Here is a 26183-nt window from a genome sequence, read left to right as displayed (position 1 = left end):
GTAGCATCCTATGACGGTGCCACGGTGAAAGTCACTAAGGTCTTCAGTAATGCCATTCTACTGCCAATGTTTGTCTATGGAGATTGCATACTGTAGCTCAATTTTATACACCTGTCAGCAATGTGTGTGGATGAAATAGCCGAATCCACTCATTAGAAGGGGTGTCTACATACTTTTGGTCATGTAGGGTAGCTGACACCCTATTGTGTCTGCAGACATCTTTGAATCCTAATTCAGAGTTTTTGGAAAACATGGTCACATATAAAAAGGTGGAAAATTTTACCGTCATTCTGTTACCAAACTTGATATTTGCACTGTGTTTTTGAATAGTATTCAGTGAACATTGTTAAAGGTAGTCCTTGTGCATAGAGTTGTATGGTTTGTTTAACTTAGCAATGAATGGTTTTTGTATGGTACACTATTAAAGTGACAAATCTAAGTCTCCGAGCCATTCTGTTATTGTAAAATTTCCCAAACATAGAACATATCGCCTTGAGCAAGACTGTGGTTCTGGGTGAGTATCTCATTGTGTATGGTATTTTATTTGTTTTTGGCACTCAGGGCTTCTGTTTCTGGAAATGAAATGAACAGTAGTGTTCAGTTATGAAATTTGTGGTCTACATTATGGGGATAATTCTAATCTATCTGATTATTCTACATCAGAAATAACCTCATGACCTCAAAAAGGGCCTTATAATTTCACCCCTTTTTCAGCTATTAAACATTAATCTAGCTTTGACATGAAACAATAACATGGAGAACATCATTAGCATAATCTACCTGTCTGGGATGCCATACTGTATATTTACAGTGCCAGACCTTCTGAATTTCTTATTTGGGAGGATTACCATCTCATTGTGAATGTTACACAAGCTGCTGCTCCATGGGAGGTTGTTTGGAGGGATTAGTCCTCCTGTCTGTCTGGTACAAACAGACAGAAAGACAGACAAACAGGCAGGGGTTCCAGGAAGAGGTGACGCTTACTCATCTATTCTTCAACTTAATCTGGGTCTCACATAGCCATTCACTCACTATATCCATCTCTCACACACTCCGTAAACTGATGTTGTTTTCACAATAGAGGGAAAGCTAAGGTCATGGAGATCAGAAGCAGAACTTCTTGCTGAAATTATACACATTTTGTAATTTAAATATACACTACTGGTCAAAAGTTTTATAAAATCCACAAGGGTGGCAATTTGAAGAATCTCAAATATAATATATATTTTGATTTGTTAAACACTTTTTGGGTTACTACATGATTCCATATGTGTTATTTCATAGTGTAGATGTCTTCACTATTATTCTACAATGTAGAAAGTAGTAAAAATAAATAAAAACCCTTGAATGAGTAGGTGTTCTAAAACTTTTGACCAGTAGTGTAGCTCATTGAAATTGAAACAGAAAACGAAGCACTTTAAGTAGCTGGTGACTTACACATTTTGGCAAGTAGCAAAATATTGGCTTTTTGCAGTAATTTCAGCCCTGTCTACCCTTGTTTCTTTTGTATAGTACAGCGGGACAACACAAATGGATATGAACAAAGAGAGGGAGAGCGCCTGACAAGAACAAGAGGCCGGAAAGACGACTCGACCGTTCTCTAAAGGGGGATAAATTGAGCCCAAAATAACAGCGGGCGGCTAATCCACTCTCCTTGGCAGTTGGGAGTCTGTAAAAGTCACAAGCTGGTTGATCCTAAAAAGTCTGGTGTGCCTCGTCACCTGCCCAATCCCCTGTCCCAAAACACAGGAAGCATTATCCATATCCAACTCTGTGACGGAGAACAGACGAACGCAAAGAACAAAACATTGAACAGCTGAATGGTGATTCCTATAGCCCAGACATTGGAAAATGAAATGGAGATGGCTAAAGCATTACTTTGTAGCCTTAATCTTATGGCTAGTGGTCTATGAAGTGATGAGAAAGACCATACCCAGGGACAGATGGTTAAGTCAGGGAGGGATGGCCTCTTGCCAACTAATACTGCAAGCTTCGTTAGCATTTGTATATACCTCTATCATCACTACAGAAAGCAAAACAGGGTAATCACTAGAATGTGTGTCTGGCTGTATGTTTAATGGACTTGTTTGTTATGGAATGGATAAATTGACCTATTGAAAATCACTTCCAATCCCCCATATATTTTTTGCAAATATTATATTAATACATACACACACATACATATATATATATATATATATATATAGATACAAACATATTCACATACAGTACATACAGTACCAGTCAAAAGTGTGGACACACCTGCTCATTCACGGGTTTTTCATTATGTTTACTATTTTCTACATTGTAGATTAATAGTGAAGACATCAAAACTATGAAATAACACATATGGAATCATATAGTAAGCCTTCATAAAAGTTCATTTGTGGAATTTCTTTCCTTCTTAATGCATTTGAGCTAATCAGTTGTGTTGTGACAAGGTAGGGTTGTATACAGAAGATAGCCCTAATTGGTAAAATACCTAGTCCATATCATTGCAAGAAAAGCTCAAATAAGCAAAGAGAAACAACAGTCCATCATTACTTTAAGACATGAAGGTCAGTCAAAACGGAACATTTCAAGAACTATGAACGTTTCCTAAACTGCAGTCGCAAAAACCATCAAGTGCTTTGATGAAACTGGCTCTCATGAGGACCGCCACAGGAAAGGAAGACCCGGAATTACCTCTGCAGTCCAAATAAATGCTTCACAGAGTTCAAGTAACAGGCATATTTCAAAATCAACTGTTCAGAGGAGACTGTGTGAATCAGGCCTTCATGGTCGAATTGCTGCAAAGAAACCACTACTAAAGGACACCAATAAGAAGAAGAGACTTACGTGGACCAAGAAACACGAGCAATGGACATTAGATCTGTGGAAATCTGTCCTTTGGTCAAATTTGTGATTTTTTGTTCCAACCGCCATGTCTTTGTGAGATGCAGAGTAGGTGAACGGATGATCTCTGCATGTTTCCACTGTGAAAAACGTAGGAAGAGGTGTGAAGGTTTGGGGGTGCGTCACTGGTGACATTCTCTGTGATTTATTTTGAATTTAAGGCACATTTAAACAGCATGGCTACCACAGCATTCTGCAGCGATATGCCACCTCCAGGCTGTGTAAGGGCTATTTGACCAAGAAGGAGAGTGATTGAGTGCTGCATCAGATGACCTGGCCTGCACAATCACCCAACCTCAACTAAACTGAGATAGTTTTGGATGAGTTGGACCGCAGAGTGAAGGAAAAGCAGCCAACAAGTGCTCAGCATATGTGGGAAATCCTTCAAGACTGTTGGAAAAGCTGGTTGACAGATTGCCAAGAGTGTGCAAAGCTGTCACCAAGGCAAAATCTGGCTATTTGAAGAATCTCAAATATATCAAATATAAAATATATTATGATTTGTATAACACTTCTTGGGTTACTACATGATTTCCATAAGTGTTATTTCATAGTGTTGATATCTTCACTATTATTCTACAATGTAGAAAGTAGTAAAAATAAAGAAAAAGCTTTAATGAGTAGGTGTGTCCAAACCTTTGACTGGTACTGCATATACACATATTTTCTTCAATATATTTTCCTTTATTACTTTCTAACACTGCCACTCCTCCCTCAATTGAAGCAAACGAGTGAACAACAACGCTTAGGCCTCTACGACCAGCTTATACATGCTATTTATATTTTATGGACACAGTCTATTTTGCAATAGTTACAGTTGAAGTCAGAAGTTTACGTACACTTACGTTGGAATCATTAAAACCCGTTTTTCAACCACTCCACAAATATCTTGTTATCAAACTATAGTTTTGGCAAGTCGGTTAAGGCATCTACTCTGTGCATGACACAAGCAATCCTTCCAACAATTGTTTACAGACAGATTATTTCACTTATAATTCACTGTATCACAATTCCAGTGGGTCAGAAGTTTAAATACACTAAGTTGACTGCATTTAAACAGCTTGGAAAATTCCAGAAAATTATGTCATGGCATCAGAAGCTTCTGATAGGCTAATTGACCTCATTTGAGTCAATTGGAGGTACCTGTGGCTGTGTTTCAAGGCCTACCTTCAAACTCAGTGCCTCTTTGCTTGGCATCATGGGAAAATCAAAAGAAAAGAAAAAAAGAAGGAAAAAAAAGAAAGAAAGAATTGCCGACCTTCACATGTCCGGTTCATCCTTGGGAGCAATTTCCAAACACCTGAAGGTACCACGTTCATCTGTACAAACAATAGTATGCAAGTATAAATACCATGGGACCACGCGGCCGTCATACCGCTCAGGAAGGAGATGCGTTCTGTCTCCTAGAGATGAACTTACTTTGGTGCGAAAAGTGCAAATAAATCCCAGAACAACAGCAAATGACCTGGTGAAGATGCTGGAGGAAACGGGTACAAAAGTATCTATATCCACAGTAAAATGAGTTCTACATCGACATAACCTGAAAGGCTGCTCAGCAAGGAAGAAGCCACTGCTCCAAAACCACTATAAAAACAGACTATGGTTTGCAACTGCACATGGGGACAAAGATCGTACTTTTTGGAGAAATTATCTGGTCTGATGAAACAAAAATAGAACTGTTTGGCATAATGATCATCGTTATGTTTGGAGGAAAAAGGGGAATGCTTGCAAAATGAAGAATACCATCCCAACCGTGAGGCACGGGTGTGGCAGAATCATGTTGTGGGGGTGCTTTGCTGCAGGAGGGACTGGTGCACTTCACAAGATCGATGGCATCATGAGGGAGGAAAATTATGTGGATATATTGAATATACTCAAGACATCAGTCAGGAAGTTAAAGCTTGGTCGCAAATGGGTCTTCCAAATGGACAATGACCCCAAGCATACTTCCAAAGTTGTGGCAAAATGGCTTAAGGACAACAAAGTCAAGGTATTGGAGTGGCCATCACAGAGCCCTGACCTCAATCCTGTAGAACATTTGTGGGCAGAACTGAAAAAGCGTGTGCGAGCAAGGATGCCTACAAACCTGACTCAGTTACACCAGGTCTGTCAGGAAGAATGGGCCAAAATTCACCCAACTTATTGTGGGAAGCTTGTGGAAGGCTACCCAAAACGTTTGACCCAAGTTAAACAATTTAAAGGCAATGCTACCAAATACTAATTGAGTCTATGTAAACTTCTGACCCACTGGAAATGTGAGGAAAGAAATAAAAGCTGAAATAAATCATTATCTCTACTATTATTCACATTAGAATAAAGTGGTGATCCTATCTGACCTAAGACAGGGACTTTTTACTAGGATTAACGATCAGGAATTGTGAAAAACGGAGTTTAAATGTATTTGGCTCAGGTGTATGTAAACTTCCGACTTCAATTGTATATTTTGTTTATTTCTACTCCTGTCCTTCCTCGACCCTCAACCTCTCCCATCTATTTCTGATGTCCTTCCTCGACCCTCAACCTCTCCCATCTATTTCTGGTGTCCTTCCTCGACCCTCAACCTCTCCCATCTATATCTGATGTCCTTCCTCGACCCTCAACCTCTCCCATCTATATCTGATGTCCTTCCTCGACCCTCAACCTCTCCCATCTATATCTGATGTCCTTACTCGACCCTCAACCTCTCCCATCTATATCTGATGTCCTTCCTCGACCCTCAACCTCTCCCATCTATATCTGATGTCCTTCCTCGACCCTCAACCTCTCCCATCTATATCTGATGTCCTTCTGGTTTGATTCATATTTGCCATATCTTTCAAACTGTGCTCTTTCACAACAGTTCTTAACCCATAAACGTTTTACGGACACAGTATGTTTTACATTAGTTATCTTGTTATTGTTTGTTGTTATTCGTCCCAAACCTCAACTCCATTCAACCCCTCCCATCTATCTCTTAACACCATCCATATTTGATTTCTATTTGCCATATGTTTGTCCTGTGATGTTTCAGAAAAGTTCTGAACATTTCTATTCTCATTGTTTCTACAGATTGTAAATTGAAAATAAAACTTTTTGTAAAAAATATTATTATTTTATTGATCAATTGACTATGACTTTTCAGATCGCCCAGTAGAGCTATCTCCAGGGTTAGCTCCAGGTAAATATTGCAATTCTTCAGCCATTCCTGGATCTGTGACCAAAAACAAGTTACATACAGTATGGACAGTACCAAAACAAATTATCTAATGATTCTGCCTCTTCGCAGCAAAACCTGCAGAGCTGGGAAGGTTGTATCCGCCATATAAATAACATTATGTTGTTTGCAAGAATTCTGCACAATAATTTAAATTGATCTATATGGCACGCCTGTCCATTTTTTGGTCCTTAAATGAAACTGGCATACTTTCTTTAACCAATTAAGGTCTTTAATGCCGACAGACCGTTTCTTTACTTTTTTCTCCTTCCTCTTCCTCTTCCATTTTTGCGGTAATGCTGTAATTAGTTGGTTGTAATTTTGGGTAAAGCACACATTTACATATGTTTTAGTTAGCTGCATGTATGACATAAATTCACCAGTCCTATGATATAATTCATGAAGATTCTACCTTTTTTTGTAGTATATTTGAGTTTTAACACAATATTTGTTGTGTAATTTGTGCTGTCCTTTCTGGTGGATAAAATTGAAATTTCAACCAACGGCTTGTTTTAAAAATAGCAATATTTGGGAGATGATCTGAATAAAGGGAAAAGGCCATTCTTGAACATAGGATGAGACATTCTTACTAATTTGCTAGAGAACCCGTTTGGATTTAAGTATAACTTTTTTATGACTGAAGCCTTTATTGCGAGGTGTAATGCTTTAATATTTAATAATTTATTTCCTCCAAATTCATATTCATTATATAAATTAGCCCATTTAATTTTGTCTAACTTGCCGTTCCAAGTTAAAAAAAAAATAAATAAAAATAAATAATTTAAAATACTGTGCGCTAGGTGTAGGCAATACCATATGAAAATATGTAAAGTGGGATATGACCAAAGAGTTCATCAGGGTGATTTTTCCACAAATAGACAGGTATTTACCTTTCCGTGGCAGCAAGATCTTATCTATTTTTGTTAACTTTCTATTAAATAGAGTGAGATTAATTCTTTCTTTTGGGATATGTATACTGAGTATATCCACATCACCATCAGACCATTTTATTGGTATACTACACGATAGTGTAAAAGTTTAAAAAAAATTGTGAGCCAACACGTAATATAGTACACTCAAGAGAGGTTAGATAAAGTGTCTAGATCCTCTATGAGGCTGTGGCGGGATCCACATTGTGGATTTAAAAGAAAACATGAATCATCAGCTTTACAATGACACCTTTGTTTTTAAGCCCAGGATTTCTAAATGAAAGCTTTACTTAAGCTCTTGGGAACCAAGAACATTTTAGTGTAATATAAATAGAGGGGAACATTCAGAAAGGCTGCAGATTCACAGAGAGGAGTGAGTGATGTGCTGCTGCCCTCTGCACGCTGACAGTCCACAGAGGGGTTACTGGGCCTCCTCCCTCTGCATTACCATTTACCACTTCCTCAACTCCACATCCAGACACAAAGCTGAGGGTCCTGGAGTTGGCCCAGGAAGCAGCATCCCTGCAGCCTCTCAGCAGAAACAGCTCTGTCAAACTCAGTTAGCCTACCCCCTCAGAGGAGGGCTGCCTCTGCCTGCCTTTCCCTCCATCCCGCAGAAACCGAGGAGCTTTTCACATCAAGCCATGCCTCAGGTCAGACGGCCCAGCCGTCAATCCACACAGCAGCAAAGGTAAACAGCCTGGCGCCTCACGAGCAGAGGTCTTCGTCAGTTTGATTACACAGTGAGTGTCTAGGGGGCGAGGACGGACGGGGGGAGCAGGGGAGGGCGACCCAGCCTCAGGACTGGGCAGCTTTATTAACGGAAGGTAATTGCATTGGAGCTGTGAGGTAGGCAGGCAGGCAGGCACGTCTTGGTAAGATCTTCGAGTGTCTCAAAACCCTCTAGGGTTGCTACTTACTCTCAAAATGAAGGCGACTATAAAGGAGTTGTGTTTTGCTAATAGCAGTAAACAAAAAGGAAACAAGTCATCCCCACATTGGAGAGGTCAAAGGGGTCGCCAGACTCTGTGCTGACTCAGAGCACGGGCAGTCAACTGTATGACAGGCATGCCTATGGGGGTGCCACCTCAGACAGCACGTTCACAACCTCCACCTCCCCAAGAGAGAATGAGTCGGCATCCTACCCAAAGGGTATGTACCACGTTCTCTCTCTCTCTCTCTCTCTCTCTCTCTCTTTCTCTCTCTCTCTCTCTCTCTCTCTCTCTCTCTATCTCTTGCTTCCCTCTCTCTCTTCATCCCTTTCACTATCTTTCTCTGTCAAATTGTTTACAAACTTCCACCTCAGATGAACCATCGTGCGATTCCTGCCATGAAAATGCAACACATGCCTCCACTACTGTAATCTTATTACAGATGTTATTATACTTACGTTGGTGTGAAATCTGCTGCTTCTATGTGGTGTGTGTGTATGGTGTGCTATGACACATCTGGTGCTACTGTGGTAAATAAATAGCAACAGAAAAAATATTACAAAACAAATATCGATGGACAGAATCCGCCCTTTGCCGGCCCTGTCTTTTGGGAGGAATGATAAGAGACATGCCTTGTTTATCTGAGTCTCTGTACCTGGACCATCTCTGGGCCTCTCCACACACCACACACTGACAGACAACTGTGATAGCAGCCTTTTGTTCTGCTAAAAGGACAGAGAAGAGGAGAGGGACGTTTTACAGGGAAATGCAGCAAATTGTGCAAATTCAGGAAAAGCATGTGAGATGAGTTGATAGCGACATCAAGGACATCAAGCCTTCAGATGATCTTTGGCACAGTATTCGTTCCCACGTCCCGCTCCTCAGCCAGTCTGCGATAAACATCTGGGCTCCCCATTATAGCAGTCATTTCAAAGAAGTGCCTGCTACCAGGCACAGGAGTTACGTCTATAATGCTACTGATGTTATTGGTGAAAAGCAACAAGAGGGCAACAATGGTACCATCTGCTAGAGAGGCATATTTTTGCAAGTTTCTTCTTTGGCTAAGAGCTTGTTAGAACAACCCAGAGCAATTATAGTACATACTGTCTTTTTGGGATGACATTACATGCCTTTTGGGGCCTCGCGTAGTCCATTAAAATGATTTCTCTTATGTTCCTCCCTACTTTCCCCACCGTTCTCAGAAGATGACTCACAATGTGAGAATATTAGGGTTTGAATTGATGCATGTCTCAATGGTAGGCAGTTTTTGGTGTTTACCTGACTCCCAATTGTAACAGCAAAGCTTAAAAACAAACTATGTTATTTTCTCTAACAGATAGACAAGAGAATAAGCATTTTTACCCCAGCCCCGCATACAGACAGTGTGTGTTGTGTGTGAACTGTGGGCAGCCCACTCTCCAGCCCTGGCTAGGATCATCCCCTACTGTCATAGTTCCCTTTCTCTGTTTGCCTTCATAATCCAGATTTAATCCTGGAATGAACACACAGCAAAGGCTCATGTGCAGAGACTCCCCCACACTTGCCTGATAGACACACTCGCCCGGTAACTCTCAATACACCCCAGTCCCCACTATCCTCATTTCCCATCTCAATGTCCTCTTAAAATGATACTGGAGAGAGAACAGCTCTGTGTTGCAACATGTGTTTCCCTCACACTACTGTAATATCACTTTTATTGTGATACGTAAACTGACACAAAAAGTGAATTGAATAAATTGCCCATTGTTGTGTTTCCTCATAGAGTCGAGAACATCTGAGACAATATCCTTTGACTAACTCCGACTCCCAAACACCAGACTAAAATTGATCTAACAAACTTTGCAGTGTTGGGTTGGACCAGTAGATTGCAGTCTTCAGGGTGTTGTCTGTTTGCCTCTGCCATTCTGACTACTGTGTGCTACAATAACAGGCCTGTAGTCTAATGGAGCAGACTATGAGACAGGGTTAGCTAGATGCTACCATGGTACATCTGGATAATGTTCCAGTGAGCTCAACCATCCAGACCCCACATCTCACTGAGCAGGACAGGGTCTAACGCTCCTCTGATTACCATCCTCCCTCTGATTGGGCACTGGACCCTTTAACCTGCACACAATTCAGGGAGGAGTTGATTGAAAATAACAAACTCACTGATACTTGTTTTGTCTCTTTCACAACAAGACAAGGAAGAGCTGAATATGTCATCGCCAAGTAAAATAACAGTGTGTGTATCTGATCTTGGAAAAGTTCAAATAAATAAATAACATGCAAAATGCTTCATCAACGAAATATTGCGCATGTGCGTTTCTCTCCAGACTAGAAACTATAACAGAATCTGTGTCTGCTGTGAGTGTGAATCTGAACCTGCCCTTGCTGAGGCGTAGTGTGTCTCCAGAGGCGATGGTGTGAGGCCATCTATGTGATGATTGGCCATCCCTATTCTCGCCGCATCTCTCCTGTGACTGACGGACGGGCTGTCATCTGCCATTCAAATGACAGCTCAGAACAGCACTATGTCTCGTCGGCCAGGAGACGTCAGTCTGTTCCATTGTGGCAGGGGACAGGGGCCTCGCTTGATGTGACAAGATTGGATTTCTCCGATAACACGCTGCCGACATAGGGCTGATAACACGCTGCCGACTTAGGGCTGATAACACGCTGCCGACTTAGGGCTGATAACAAGCTGCCGACATAGGGCTGATAACACGCTGCCGGCATAGGGCTGATAACACGCTGCCGACATAGGGCTGATAACACGCTGCCGACATAGGGCTGATAACAAGCTGCCGACATAGGGCTGATAACACGCTGCCGGCATAGGGCTGATAACACGCTGCCGACATAGGGCTGATAACACGCTGCCGACATAGGGCTGATAACACGCTGCCGACATAGGGCTGATAACACGCTGCCGGCATAGGGCTGATAACACGCTGCCGGCATAGGGCTGATAACAAGCTGCCGGCATAGGGCTGATAACACGCTGCCGGCATAGGGCTGATAACACGTTGCCGGCATAGGGCTGATAACACGCTGCCGACATAGGGCTGATAACACGCTGCCGACATAGGGCTGATAACACGCTGCCGAGGGCTAGATGCACGGAGAGTTAGACAGAAAGACCCTGAGGCTGGCGCAGTGGTTAAGGGCGCTGTACTGCAGCGCCAACTGTGCCATCAGAGTCCCTGGGTTTGCGCCCAGGCTCTGTCGTAACCGGCCGCGACCGGGAGGTCCGTGGGGCGACGCACAATTGGCCTAGCGTCGCCCGGGTTAGGTAGGGCTTGGTCGGTATGGGGGTCCTTGTCTCATCGCGCACCAGCGACTCCTGTGGCGGGCTGGGCGCAGTGTACGCTAACCAAGGTGGCCAGGTGCACGGTGTTTCCTCCGGCGCATTGGTGCGGCTGGCTTCCGGGTTGGATGTGCGATGTGTTAAAGAAGCAGCGGCTTGGTTGGTTGTGTATCGGAGGACGCATGACTTTCAACCTTCGTCTCTCCAGAGCCCGTACGGGAGTTGTAGCGATGAGACAAGATAGTAGCTACTACAACAATTGGATACTACGAAATTGGGGAGAAAAAGGGGTAAAAAAAAAATGTACAAAAACATTTTTTTTTTTAAAGAAAAAAAAAAAAAGAAAAAAAGAAAGACCCTGAGGGCACACACGCACACTGCACCCTGGGCAAAAACTGGCAGAAGCAACGTTGTTTCCACGTCATTTCAACAACAACAAAAAACGTGATAATGTTGAACCAACGTGGAAAACTGATTGGATTTGTAAAAAGTCATTATTGTAAGGACATTTTGTCTTTTTTCACCCAACGTTTAACCTAAATCCAATGACATGGTGACAATTGTTGATGATCTTACGTTGAATTCCAGGCTGCATCACATCCGGCCGTGATTGGGAGTCCCATAGGGCGGCGCACAATTGGCTCAGCGTTGTCCGGGCTTGGCCGGGGTAGGCCGTCATTGTAAATAAGAATTTGTTCTTAGCTGACTTGCCTAGTTAAATAAAGGCTAAATAAAAATACAAAAAATACAAGGAATTCGATTTAGCTGAAAACTCAAGCATTCATACACGCATGCATGCATAATATCCTACATACACACCTGTGCATAGACACACACGGACCTACACACACTTTATCCATCCATATGTTGCTTTGTATATTGCAATATTTTCTGAACAGTGAATAAAACATGACAAATGAAAAAATACATATGCAAGAGTACAGGATTTACCATCACGGTCAGGCTTGTTCGATAGAGTCGACGTTCCTGTCTCGACTTCAGGAAATCACACTGCAGTAATACGTTAGAAAATAAACTGCAGACTAAATTGTATTGAGTGAATTATTGACAAGGTCTACAGCTAATAATTATGGCTCCAGCAAGCACATTAAATCCAATGATCTATGAACTGTACAGAGATTTACAATTACAATATACATGTAGAGGTGTAGCCTGTGTGGTTGTCTGTAGTGGTCTGATTTACACACACCTACCAGATAGCCTAACTTCTCTATGTTATGTGGGTGTTGGGCGCGATTGGGAAAATAACACACTCACATACATGTATCATTGAATACCAGAAGAAGAAAATAAAAAATTATAAAACAAACCAATGTCTCCATGTCGTTCTCCCTTCCCTCTGTTTTCTACCTGTGAATCATCTAGCTTGAGAAAATAAAAACACACATACATTTACTTGGAGAGCCATCCACTCAAAGCCAGGTCCCTGAAGTGAAGTAGGCTGATCACATTCACATACAAGTGCTCCACAAGGAACAGCAGATAGATAATACATTTTAAACATGGCTGGAGAGAAGAGTACTATTTCACATATGCTATAATCACACCAGCCTCCAAGGCAGCTTTTTCTCTGTTTTCCAATGCATTGACAATGAGCAGGGAGAGGGAGCTTCAGCACACTGACATTTAGCACTGTCTGCCTGTCTCGCTGTTCGTCAGGGCTGCTGGGCGCTGGCTAGGCAGAATGGCTATATACACCAGGCTTTCATCTCACCACACACATACAATCCTCTCAACTGCAGTGGCCGCTCTACAGAAATATAGGCTGTGGCTGTCCTGGGAGTGTGTGGTTTTGTTTCAGTGTGAATGATGTGGGTAGTCCAAGGAAAATTGATTGGTTTGTTTATGATTAGTTTGTTATTTACAAGTACAACAAAATGGACTTTTAGCCAATGCAGCCATATTACATAATATATTGAATCAGTCAACCAAAAGAAAGGTAAAACAATAGGTCAACTCAGTGATGAAAACATTCATAAATGAATGAAAGCGATGATATAATGACTGAATGCAGACAATACATCTCTTTACGTTTTTATTTGATCAACAACAACGAGGGACACAGGAGACCTCAGCTGGGCTTTGTCATTATAGCCTAATAAATACAGAAAGCCTTGGGCTCGTCTGGCACCACATGACCACCTTCAGCTGAGTAGGCAACATCCACTTTTCAGGGGAAAAGGTAGACAGCCTGTGACACGTCTTCTGCTTCTGGACGTGTGCCTCGCTGTTTACATACAGTCCCAGTGATACATATTGTATAGCAGCTAGCTATGGCACGTTTGCTAGCTGGCTCTCTGAAGTTGTTTCCAACCGGAATTGTGATACTCCATCTTAACTCCTCCTCCACATTTACACGACAGCGCAGAAGAGAACCTCCCCCGACAGTTTTTTTCCTTTCTCGTCATGACCAGAATATGGAGTATGTAGTTTCAGGCATTTCTTTCACGCCTGCTACGTTAGGTTACCACAGGACGGATTTAACCTGAAAAAAGCCCAATAGACCAATCAATGTGAGGGCCTAACAGAGATCCGGCTCCTCTGCTAACTAATCGAAAGAAGAGCGTCCTAATTACAGGCCACTCACTGCACAGTCTGCAGTGACAGAACAGAACAGAACAGGCTGCCCCGTGGTTCCCCTGAGCGACAATGTTCAATATTTCTGACATGGCAGCAGATGTGAAAACCTCTCAATTATACATGCGGCAGGATCCTCTGGGATCATGGTTAAATACCTCTCAACACAGGGATGAGATGCTCACAACCACATCATAGCCCTGTTGGTAGGGAGAGTGCTAGGAGGTAAATGGCAGGAACCGAGTGGCACTCTTCTATAACAGAAAAGCCAAGCAAACCTACACAGGGGACAACAACACAATCAATATATAGATATGTAGCAAGAAGTAGTATGAAGTTGGAAATAAACTAATATGTTTTATTTTCCTAAAATTAGGATTGGATGGATAGGCATCCACTGGACTGCCTGCTATTCAGGGAAGAAAGCTCTTCTGCAATGGTCAATCAGTTTGAGATAACAGCCTGAATTGTTTTGTACTTGAACAGCAATATCTACAGAAAACACATCACCAAAATCTAATATTCTGCTTTATCCGATTGCAATCGTTGTCTGAATGCGTACCTGTGCAAGGGTGTGCAGGTTCGGTTGTGTGTGTTTGCTTATGTGTGTGTCCTTTAAACTGCCTCCTTTAAACAAATCACAAAAAGGTTCTCCTAAAATGGAATTAGTTTTGTGAGGGGGAGTGATTGGAGTGAGCTTTTTTAGTAGTCAAGCTGAATTTCGTAGTCAGCTCCCATGGCTGGTGTGGTAAAACAAAGAAATCTGCCATCTGAGTCAATGTAGGACACCACAAAGTGTGGTAGTATTTAGCTAGCTTGTCTGAAAAAGAAAAGTGCATAAATCAGACACACTACCAATACCATTGTGTTTGGCTTTGCCCATTTTCAATTACTTGTGAAGCTGCTATCCCATTCCATGATCTATCCACAACATCATTATCTCACTCTGCTACTTACAATATGTTTACCCTTCCTGATGAATTCAATTACATCTTTTCAGAGGAAATTACTGTGGGGGTGGCCCTGCCTGGCTGAGGTCAACGTTGCCTGTGAATACTAAAACTACTCCTCCAAACACATTACCTGTTGCCTTCCACACGGTGCTACCCAGTCGAGCTAGGGCCTCTGTGCCGGCCCAGATGAAGTGCTTTCTAGATGGGATCTGGCATTCAGAACAGGGGGAAGAGAGCTGGAGCTATCCCTGGGCTTAATTGTTTCAGAGAGCCAGCTCCTCTGCAGCCCAAGCACACGCCACTCCTGATTAGAGAGGTGTGTACGCAGCCTGGCAGAGCGTGAACACTGGGGTGGGGGACTGGGGGAGGGGCTCACCACACTGACTGTTTTTTTTTGTGGGACAAGGTTTGTAGGATTGATAAGGCAAAAGGCCCAAGGGACGGCAGCTAAAAGCTCAGCCCACTCTGCTCTGCCTTGACAAGGTAGCAGCAGGCAGCACTCTATTCAGCTGAGAGATGGAGGTCAGAGGTCAAATGGAGGTGGACACGAGAGGCAGAGATGGAGGGAGAATCCACTTAATCTACATTGCCACTGATGTTGGCGAGTTACGTTTTTTCAATCCCTGACCCTCTCTCAACCGCTTCTTGCCTCGACCCTCTCTGTTGAGAGTGATATATCATAAAAGGATTGGCTGTGAGTGATGGGATCCGCCTCTGAAGAGATTTCTTATTTCCGTCGCTGCACGCATGGCCCGGGTGAAATGGGCTGCGGTCGGTGTGAACCCTCTAAATGTGCTTCACCCCACTGGAGATTACCAGGAGAGTGACGAGAGGAACCATCACGATCTGAAAACGGATGATAAGTCCTCCTGAAGAACCTGCTCATCAAATCCTTATCTATCACCAAAGAGCCATACCCAGGGCCACTTAGAGTGAAGCAATGGTAAACAGCCATGAAAGGCTGTTTTCTCTCGGCTAAGGTTGTGACGACTAAAGCAACCCCTTATTTATACCAGAACAACGGAATTAATTATACATTGAGTACATACAGCAACAAAATGTCAAATAGAGAGAATCATTGCAGAGTAAAATAAAATGTAGATTATTTTAAAAGAGATATTTACAGAATAGTTTCCACAAAAATATAAACCTTTTAAACCACATTTAAAAAGATGATGACGGACATTACAATGCACGCGACATACTGTAAGAGCAGAAAGCCTGACAAATGGCAGCATAAAGCAAGGCTGTATGCTGCACCTGGGAGGCCGAGAGAGGCAGAGAGGCAGAGAGGCAGAGAACTGTCAGGCGCCAAGCCCGGAAAAGGGGTCATTCTGGCATAATGACTCTCATTTACAATTGACAAGCTGAAGGAAAGCGAAACTAATTATGACAGCGTGCAGATGCTGAATGGCCCTTGATGAAGTTAATCACCAGTAATCCAGAAAACAGGTGTTGAACATTTTCTATCCCCTCCTCTGAAATTACAGGATGATCAGAATTCAAGAACGTGCAGTATAATTGAATGGGACGTCTGCTGCCTGCCTGTGTGCCACCCCCTCCCACCACCTTCCTAAAAACGCTGTGAGGAAACAATTACTCTGGATCACCATGAATGACAGGCTTTCTCTCCTCGCTCAAAAATGAGGTGGGGGTGTCCCTCAATAATCTCTAAATTGATGGTGGCTTTATGATTTTTTTTAGACTATAGACTGGCTGACTGCATGCTATCGATTAAGAGTACATCAACTTACATAAGCTTGTAATTCTACTGAGAAATTGTCAATATTTGATTTTCTATGTTGTCTACAGTACATCTATCTGAAAGTGGAACTAGCTACCCCACACCCTGTCTCAATATCAAGCTCCCACAAAACTTTGGGAGGATAACTGTGTCCCCAAGAGCAAAAATAAAATATGGACTTTTAGTGAAAACCTCTGTGGTGCAATTTAAATTGATTTGCAATCCTTAGAGTAATAAGTACCTGTTTCCAGACATATTCCATCCCCTGAACCCCCATCTAGCACAAACCATGGGTAATAATCCTCCATTCCTCCACAACAAGGCTCTGTTGAATGGCTCATTATTCTAATCATAGACTTTCATCTTTAGTACAATATTCAAACCAACAGTAGCGTGTCAAGGAGAGCTCCATCAACCAGGAGGGGCTTGTAATTCATTTAATGAGCTGCAGGATACATAAAACATCCCCAAACTCAATCTCCTAGATCCCACCCCGCACATGTTAGCACATTCAGATAATGTGGGACACTGTACAGAGATAATGGGCTCCGAATTACTGTGAAAATGTTGGAAACACAAACTACCACACACAAACCAAGATATCCAAACAAAGAAAGGGAAATCGTGTGTGTGTGTGTGTGTGTGTGTGTGTGTGTGCGTGCGTGCGTGCGTGCGTGCGTGCGTGCGTACGTATTGTAGAGAGCATGAATAGCATGCATGATAGCCGCTCTTTAAAGACAAAGGAGAAAGGTGAAAGGTCAGACCTTAAAATAGCTTAAGATAGATGGTGATCACTGAGCAGTAATTACCCTGTCAAGATGAATACCATTCCATTGTATTTCAAGGTGTTAAGCAATTTGTCTCTAGCCAAAGCTTTGAATCCAGGCTGACATCAGCCATACAAAGAAAAGTGAAGCAAGGCTTGGTGTTCTGCTCCGTGAAAGTCTCATGCATTAAAAACATTGCTCAAGTTTACACAGAATAAAACACCACAAGGGCCCATTTACACCGCTGATTGTTATCATTAAATATCTTCAGCCTTGAATGCACTAATGGAAACTATCAAAGGTACTTTGCTCAAAAAAAATACTGTGTGCATTTTGTTCCTTCTTCCAGGAGTGTTCAACGGTGAGCGAGGGATGCTGGTCAGCTGGTGTGTTTACGGGGAGGCTGTTGTAATTCTTTAAGCAGTCAGCAATTAATTGATCTCATACTAAGCACTATGGGCTGTCACGACACTGAGAAGTTGTTGTTTACTTGATGCCCCGTCGTTAGGCCTAAATAATGCAGTCATAATAATGACTCAACATATGACATAAACAGTTATGCCTGGTGTCAGCTGACAGCTACTGTGACTTCATATCAAGTCTTTAACTGTTATTTTGGTAATGTAATTGGTCAGCTGAATCGGTCAACCAAATCAATAGCTTGTAAAGTCAGTTGTCATAATTTGACACCAGGAGTGAAGACTTTTTAAAAATGTAATCTAGTTATATAAGTATTTATTGGTATGTCATCATCTGTGAATAAAGGGAACGTACACAACACATTATGCCGATGAGAAATCAGTGTATGACATTGAAATACCCCTTGAACATATTGGTCTACTGTACCGGATGACTGCAATAGAGAGAAGAGTGGGAAAGCTGTTGACGCAGCCTGTCGGCCTGTTTATACACTCTCACAGTTCGTACTCTATACGCAATCCTCTAAGCTCCTTAGACAAATAGCTAATGGTTTCACACAAAGGGGAATTTGCAATTCATAGGGTCTTATTCATAAAGTATTTGATGGGATCTCTGTGTGGAGGGCCAGAACAGTGCATGGCATGAGTTATTTACATGGCATTATGGATACAGAATAAATTGCATGTCTCATGATGCATAGACTGGCTCCAGTTTCTATGAAAAATAAACGACGACTGAAAAACTAAACTCATAGATCTGCAGGTGAAAGCAAACAGGTTAAATATTCACTTGCTCAGAGGCAAAAGGAAAAAAATAATGTGGTTTCTCATAATCATAGGGATGACTATTGTGGAGAGAAAATAGTAGACTAGCCTAAACTGGTTTAGGACATTTAAAAGTCACATAATTGAAGAAAGATTGGGATATTGTTTACAGACTACAAAGTTCGAGTGACATGGCTTTATAAAATTGTGTAGACAGAACATAAATAAGTGAGACCATTGCACCTATAAAAAAAAATTACATATATATATATTTGTTTTAAAGACAGTTGCACTGTGCAATGGGTAGAGGCGCTTCCCGCTGTAGCACTCAACTGTGTCAAACAGCTCGGTCAGTAATCTTCATCTTCCTGAGGATTAGACTCTTATTCACCGTCTGCCACATGGACCATCTCACACAAACAGTAAAGGTCTGCTCACCCCGGTGTTGCGTAAAATGTTGTTCTAGGCTACTCCTACTTGTATGCTATATTATTGAATAGGACTTTTCATTGATGTTTCTTAACCAGAAAGGCAGTATTGCATGCCATAATTATTATATTCCATTACAGTTGTCCTTTGAATCCGGTTGTCAAAAACTGATAGAGAGTACAAAGTAGACTCCTAAAATGTTTTTTTTTTACAAACCCCTTACCCATTTGAATGAATCAAGCAATATGATCAGTAACTATGTTAATTGAGAGTGTATGTTATGTTTGGTGCAATATTTACATTTGTATTCCATATATTTATAGCATATATTTATTTATTAACTAAGGGCATGCTTAACTTTTGTTCCATGAGTTTAGTATGACTAAGTAGAGCTCTAGCTTGATTAAATGTATATAATGATGCAAACACACCCAGTGAAACATTTTTGAATATTACATCATGTTTTAAAGGAATTAAGTAAGTAACTTAAGTCCCTGTGACGTTTTCTTTCTGCTTCCAAGTACTAAGGGCTTTTGGGGGATTTTACTTTATTGTAGACAGACTGGGATGCATGCGGGGATATCAGGGACAGAATACAGATCCTTGTCCTTAATGGACTTATGCATATAAACATAGATCTATACTAAGAGCACAAACACACTTGTAGATCTGGTGCCAGGAACAGTTGATACCGTACGCAGAGCCGTAGGGGCTGATCTCGCAAATAGTCTACTATCGTAGCAGACTGACATTAAAACATAGTAATTTTCCCAAGAACTCCACGTAGGACTGAATCTATTTCTTACCTTGCCCATGTATGCTTGTCACCGCAGCAGCAAAAACCAACACCGTAAAGATGACGTGTAATTGGTCGTCTCTTCTTATACACATGTCTACTGAAGTCGAAGTCGCTCTCTGCTCACAGAATACGTCCTTGTATTAAATACTTTCCAGAGCAAAATAAGCAAACGGATAAATAAAATGTCCGTGAGGTCTGTGAAACACAGAGAAAAGCCGTGCTGCTTTTGCACTTATTTAGCAAGTCGAGCAATAAGTAGATCTGACAACAATCAACTGAAACGCAGAGCCCGTTTAATTGTAACGCTCAGTAAACGGATTCCTGGCTCTCTGTGCTGTCAGCACCGTCAAGACAGCTAATACGGTGCTGACGCTTCAGCACCATGGACAGCTCCTAGCGTCAGCAAACGGTACAACTTCCGCCCCGAGGAAAAGTTACTACTCCGTATAGGACTGTGCATTTCAAATGCGCAACAAATCACATGCTTTTTTGTGGTTAGATATTTCAACTTTTCAATGACTCTGGCATGTATGCATGCATGTTATTGCTATAATTTTGAGAACTCGATGATAAGCATATATCAAAACTAAAAAAGTGAGCAATAGCTACATTCCAGTGTTTGTTGTAATTTATATCAGTTACTGTTAACAACAAGGGAAAAGTGTTTCATATAACTCACATAACAATGTATTTTCTGTCATCATGCATTCACTGAATACTAAAAAGGGCAACCAACAGTATAGGGAAAGTTCATCAATTGTGTAGAACAATCATAAATTATAAAGTATTGTTGGTGGTTAAATCCCTGTAGCCTCTTGTCTTGATGGACAGTAGCAATAATGAAATAGTGAGGACATTCTGCATTATAAATCAACTTGCCTGAGCCTCATGTACACTGTGGTATTGAAGTAGTCGTATCTCCTTGTACAATAGTTCACTAGGTACTTCTTTTCATGCTCCTATGGTGAGATGGGTTTATTTTCCATGTGTATCTGTTAAATGCACCTCTAGCCTGACTCTGGTTCACAAGCTGAATCATGGATTAACACATCCGAGTGGGAATCTCACCTTGATGGTATTGAGCTATGACACCACATGGATTGCATCAATACAATGCATATGATGTACTCACTTAGTCTCAGTGCTCCCACCTAAAGTATTAGTAACCATGTGCCTGCGCATAAAGTAGTGCAGGGACGGAAATGGTGTGCATACCGTTACAGGTCCATCATGCAGGAGAAAAACCATTCACAAGAACAAAGAAACGGAGAGGAAGACAAGACTGGGAAGCAGGAACTATAGGATAACAGGGAGCAAACAGGACCCATCGTATCTAATGTACCAGGAATGCAAGTTATTGTTATTTCAGCATCATGTCTAACTGGAGACATATTAAAACAAATGAAGCCATAATGTACATGGAGCTACATGTTTTTCCTCTTCCTGGTAGCTGCTCCACAGCCATTTGTCTTAGACATTCCAGTCATCTTCTTGATAAGTGAAGGTGTGGTGTGTCATGATGACTAGGCAGCGCCTGCCTACACCGTCACTCCTCTAGAAGGGATATCTCCACTCACTAAGAACTCACTGGCTAGAACTCTCTGCTGGGACTTATGTTTACTTCATTTCCTGTGGCTGTGTGACGGTAATGTATGTAAATTGGATGTTATGGTCATCTCAGAGACACCCCTCCGTTGCTTTCTCTAGCTCTTTTTTTACTCTCTGCGTTTCTTTTTCTGTCTCTCTCTCCCTGTCTCTCTCCCTGTCTCTCTCTCTCTCATCCACCCCCTTTCTCATGGCTGAGTCAGGCCTTGGTTTGGAATAAATATGTCCCTCTGTCAGTGAAGCTCACTGGCCCAGTTAAGCAGCTCAGAGGTCTTGCTTGGAGCCAGAAGTTTGCATCCAAGCCTTAATTTAGTTAATGGGCAGGAGGCCCGGACAGCTAATGAAAACCGAGCCCGTGAAATGAAATGGCCAATGTCTAGAGGTAATGAGCCGCACATCAGTGGCATGCTGCTACAAGCATTAAGGTAATATTCGATGGCATGATGTTTTAAAAGCATCTTGAGCTCACTTCTCGCATTGGAAGTAAGGGCTTACCAATGATATGTATTAACCCTAGATAACTGACAGGGTGGTGTTGTTTTGAAGCCACCAAGCAGCCATATTGGTACTCCACCATTGTAAAAAATATATATATATTGGAAGCTATAGAAATGCATTTATTAATGTCGACATTAATATTTGACAACTTTATTCTATTACCTATACCTTAATGCATGCTTTATATTAAGAACTGAACATGAAAATGTAAAAAAAAAAAACTGTCCCCACTACAACAAATACATATATGTAATTTTGAAACATTCTTTGAAACATTTTATTGAAATACCGTAGAATTCCATTCATTCCTATGGTGGCCAGTGACTTCAAAGCTTCTCATTTGCCATTATATAGCATCAGCAATCCAGGTTTTCTGTAATTGGGGCTTACTGTGTTTCATCTCACGTGCAACTGACACACAACAGATGCAAACTGGAGGCAATGTTCTAGATGTTTATCTGTACTGTTGTTGTGTTTCAGCCAAACCAGACAACAGGATGTCACATGGTATCAGAGGGCCTCTTACCACCCACACAGACTAGAATTAACTCTCCAGGGGATTTCTTAAAAGCATGCTGGGGTAATCAGCTCCCATCACATTCATACCATAGAGCTGACTCCTGCAACCCCTTTAAGTTATACTTTCACTGAACAACTGTCAGCCATTAGGCCATTGTATAGAAATCTATTAGCTCTGAATGAATAACCATGCACACAGATGTTCTCTATCCTGAGTTTGGTTATCATTAGCTTCTAACTTATTTGCAGTATTATTCTGTGTTCCTTACATCAGCAGCGTAGAGGAGGAGTCATTCTCGCCCAGTCCAGTGTTAAAAACTGCTGTGCATCATCAAGTTGCGTTAAATGCATGGACTTTCTCCAGCTGAGCAGTATAAATGGGAGCTGAGTCACCCTGAATAAGGCTAGTTTAAAACAACAGGGTAACCCACCTGACTCAGCTGGGATGAGAACACGCAGGAAGCAGGAAGGAAGTGGTTCTGCCCTCCCCTCCTATTTGCCCCAAATGTGGCCTGCTCCAGTCTGCAGGGTCTAGGGCTCCAGGCCCCCGGCTGCAGGCTCTGTTCCCTTCCTCAGCTGCCAGCCGTATTTGTCTCAATAAGCTGGAGTGCCCTCACAGAGCTCTAATAAAGCTCCTTTTCCCCCTGAATACATTCCCATTCTCCACGCAGGATAGATCACCAGTCGCTTCCTGATGAAGTCGTTCTAGCTGCACGGACCATCTGGCAGAACAAGGGAATTGAATAATATTTCCCCAGAAAATGCAATCTATTTGCGATGCTTTTCGGTGAACACCATCCCCGATTGATTCACCCATGCCTTGGCTAGTGTTTGTGCCCTCTATATGGGCTTTGTGTGATTCGGTTTCTGGGCCTTTTCCTTCCTTACAGCCCTGCTGAACAGGGATGTATTTAGAGAATGTGTTTATAGAGCTCACACTATGGGTTTAATGGCATAAATCATCATGTAGCTGTATATAGTGGCCATGCCTAGGAGGGCTGTGTGAATTGAGAGGTGGGAAGCCCTTTAACCCAAGCCTACGCACAGTGTGGCTCCAGCAGGTTGCACAATGTGTTAATGGCTCCCAGCCGTTGTTAGCCTAAGACTGACTCGTAACTTGGTCCTGCTGATGCACTGATAAAACACATCCAAATCAAACTGATCACTCTCGTCTGGGATAGGGGAAGTAAATATATATATAGACGTTGCATTCTGCACTTACAGATGTAGGATGTTAATTTGATCACTCTTTTGTTGCTGACAATTTTTCTACACAGCAGGAAATGGAAACGTGTAGTGTGTTGTAGTTTTAAAAAGGCTTCTAAAGTTTGTAATTTCCACTTTGAAAATTCAGTCTTCATTTGACCAAATGAAGCTCCCTGATCATTGCTTCTATCTGACATATATATGGTGAGTAGCGTCTTCCCAGTCATGTGGGATTCTGCCAATCGATTCAGCAGACTGTGCTAATGAGATCCACTGTATCCCCAAGCTCAGTAATGTCAGCTTGACAAGTCCAAAATGAACATCAAACACCTTGTTAATAACATTCCAAATAGAATGTATATGAATTCCATAATGTATTGACGTTAGGGATGTTGCATTGACCATATCACCACCACACAGGGAGTCATGAGTCATGACCGCAGTCAAATTCCAAGTGACCGTCAAGGTAATCTCCTCTTATGCACTCTGGACATGCATTGGTAGTAGCCAACTAACTAATGATCTGATGGCCTGGTACTCAGGGCCCTGTGGTCCTTCTAACCACTCTGATGTCAATGCAATCCAAAATCACATCAAACACTCAAACAGTGTCGTTCTTTTAAAACTCTTCTCACTGAGATGATCAATTTGAAGAAAGTAGTTAAACCACAGGTTGAAAATGAGTGGAAAACATGGTCATTGTGGGTGTTGTTTCAATGCCTGACACAATGAAATGTACAGCAATTTGTAAGGTGATGATTAATTCAAAACACTCACATGCATATTAGAGCTTATGCAAGCCCCCCAAAAAATTACCGGAATTTTAAAAGATTGTGTTATTATACAATAAATAGCCTACAGCATATTATGCATGGCAGAAAAAAATCTATATATTTTTTTACTGATTTAAGGTGTCTTTGGTACATAGTTGGTCTAGCCTATACTAAAAAATTAAACAAATTCCAGTAATTGCCTTTGAGTGTGGAGTATTATGCAAACTGGATGGACTGGTTAGGCCTACCTTATGCTATGCTCCAAACATTCTATCCATGAGTTTGGGAGAGAACGTATAGGCCTAGGTGACGCTGTTGGTTAATTGATTGTGCAGGGCGGCTTACAGAGTTAGCCTACAATTACAGTGAATTTGTATTTGATAGCCTAGGGCATTATGAGGCTGACCTTTAGCTGCAGAATATCTCAGCACCATGCTTTTCCATCTCCTCCTCGCTCTCCTTCATCTCTTTCTCGAGCTCGCCAAGAGAGGGGCTGTCAACAGTTTAATGAAATATGCTTTGTTGTGAAAACATGTTACTCTCGATGTTCCAGAACAGATTTAACTTATTTTCAGAAATTAAGCACTGGATAGATGCAGGAACACGTTTGAAGAGCCCATGGCATACTCGGATGGGGCCACAGTGTCTCCTGACCCCTCTTGTCTCAGCCTCCAGTATTTATGCTGCAGTAGTTTGTGTCGGGGGGGCTAGGGTCAGTTTGTTATATCTGGAGTACTTCTCCTGTCCTATTCGGTGTCCTGTGTGAATCTAAGTGTGCGTTCTCTAATTCTCTCCTTCTCTCTTTCTCTCGGAGGACCTGAGCCCTAGGACCATGCCCCAGGACTACCTGACATGATGACTCCTTGCTGTCCCCAGTCCACCTGGTCGTGCTGCTGCTCCAGTTTCAACTGACCTGAGCCCTAGGACCATGCCCCAGGACTACCTGACATGATGACTCCTTGCTGTCCCCAGTCCACCTGACCGTGCTGCTGCTCCAGTTTCAACTGTTCTGCCTTATTATTATTCGACCATGCTGGTCATTTATGAACATTTGAACATCTTGGCCATGTTCTGTTATAATCTCCACCCGGCACAGCCAAAAGAGGACTGGCCACCCCACATAGCCTGGTTCCTCTCTAGGGAGTTTTTCCTAGCCACCATGCTTCTACACCTGCATTGCTTGCTGTTTGGGGTTTTAGGCTGGGTTTCTGTACAGCACTTTGAGATATCAGCTGATGTACGAAGGGCTATATAAATACATTTGATTTGATTTTTGATTTGATTTGGTTAATGCATGGAGTGAAATAACTGGAGTAGCCTACCAGGCATCATTGAAAAAGCAACCAGCAGGAAAGCAGCCTCCATTCGCTATTAGTATGCATACAGATGACATGTCTTTTCCCCTGCCCCTGTTCCTGACCTGTTCCCTGTTCCTGTTCCTGTTCCCTGTTCCTGTTCCTGCTCTTGTTCCCTGTTCCCTGTTCTTGCCCCTGGTCCTGTTCCTGCCCCTGTTCTTGCCCCTGGTCCTGTTCCTGCCCCTGACCCTGTTCCTGCCCCTGTTCCTGACCCTGTTCCTGTTCCTGTTCCTGACCCTGTCCCTGTCCCTGCCCCTGTTCCTGCCCCTGTTCCTGTACAATTAACAATGGGCCATTCTAAATCAAAATACATTTTATATATTAATAAAGACAAGGTTAAATTGAGAATAGTCTGATGGGTGAAAATATGATCACTTGATGAAAGAATAGTGTGTCAACCCCGAGGCAACAAACTTTTTTTTGCAACTTTCTCAAATTATCAATAGCCTATAGTTGCATTATACAGCCCATACACAGTGCATTCAGAAAGTATTCAGACCCATAGATTTTTTTTG

The 26183-nt window shown here is 42.1% G+C and overlaps 1 protein-coding gene across 4 annotated transcripts in view; it reads right to left on the bottom strand.

Annotated features, from left to right (window-relative positions):
* Positions 1-20030, bottom strand: part of LOC139418451 (seizure protein 6 homolog) — a 200997-nt gene extending 180967 nt beyond the window's left edge. For all 4 annotated transcript variants that reach the window (XM_071167883.1, XM_071167880.1, XM_071167882.1 and 1 more), the window contains exon 1: positions 19720-20030. In XM_071167883.1, coding sequence (XP_071023984.1) covers positions 19720-19804 — 85 coding nt within the window. In that variant the 5' untranslated portion in view covers positions 19805-20030. The remainder of the gene's footprint in view (positions 1-19719) is intronic.
* Between the last annotated feature and the right edge of the window lie 6153 nt (positions 20031-26183).

Source organism: Oncorhynchus clarkii, chromosome 10 (assembly GCF_045791955.1).
Source record: "Oncorhynchus clarkii lewisi isolate Uvic-CL-2024 chromosome 10, UVic_Ocla_1.0, whole genome shotgun sequence".
Taxonomy (NCBI): Eukaryota; Metazoa; Chordata; class Actinopteri; order Salmoniformes; family Salmonidae; genus Oncorhynchus; species Oncorhynchus clarkii.
The sequence above is the reverse complement of the archived record's forward strand: the minus strand, read 5'-3'. Positions and strand labels throughout refer to the sequence as shown.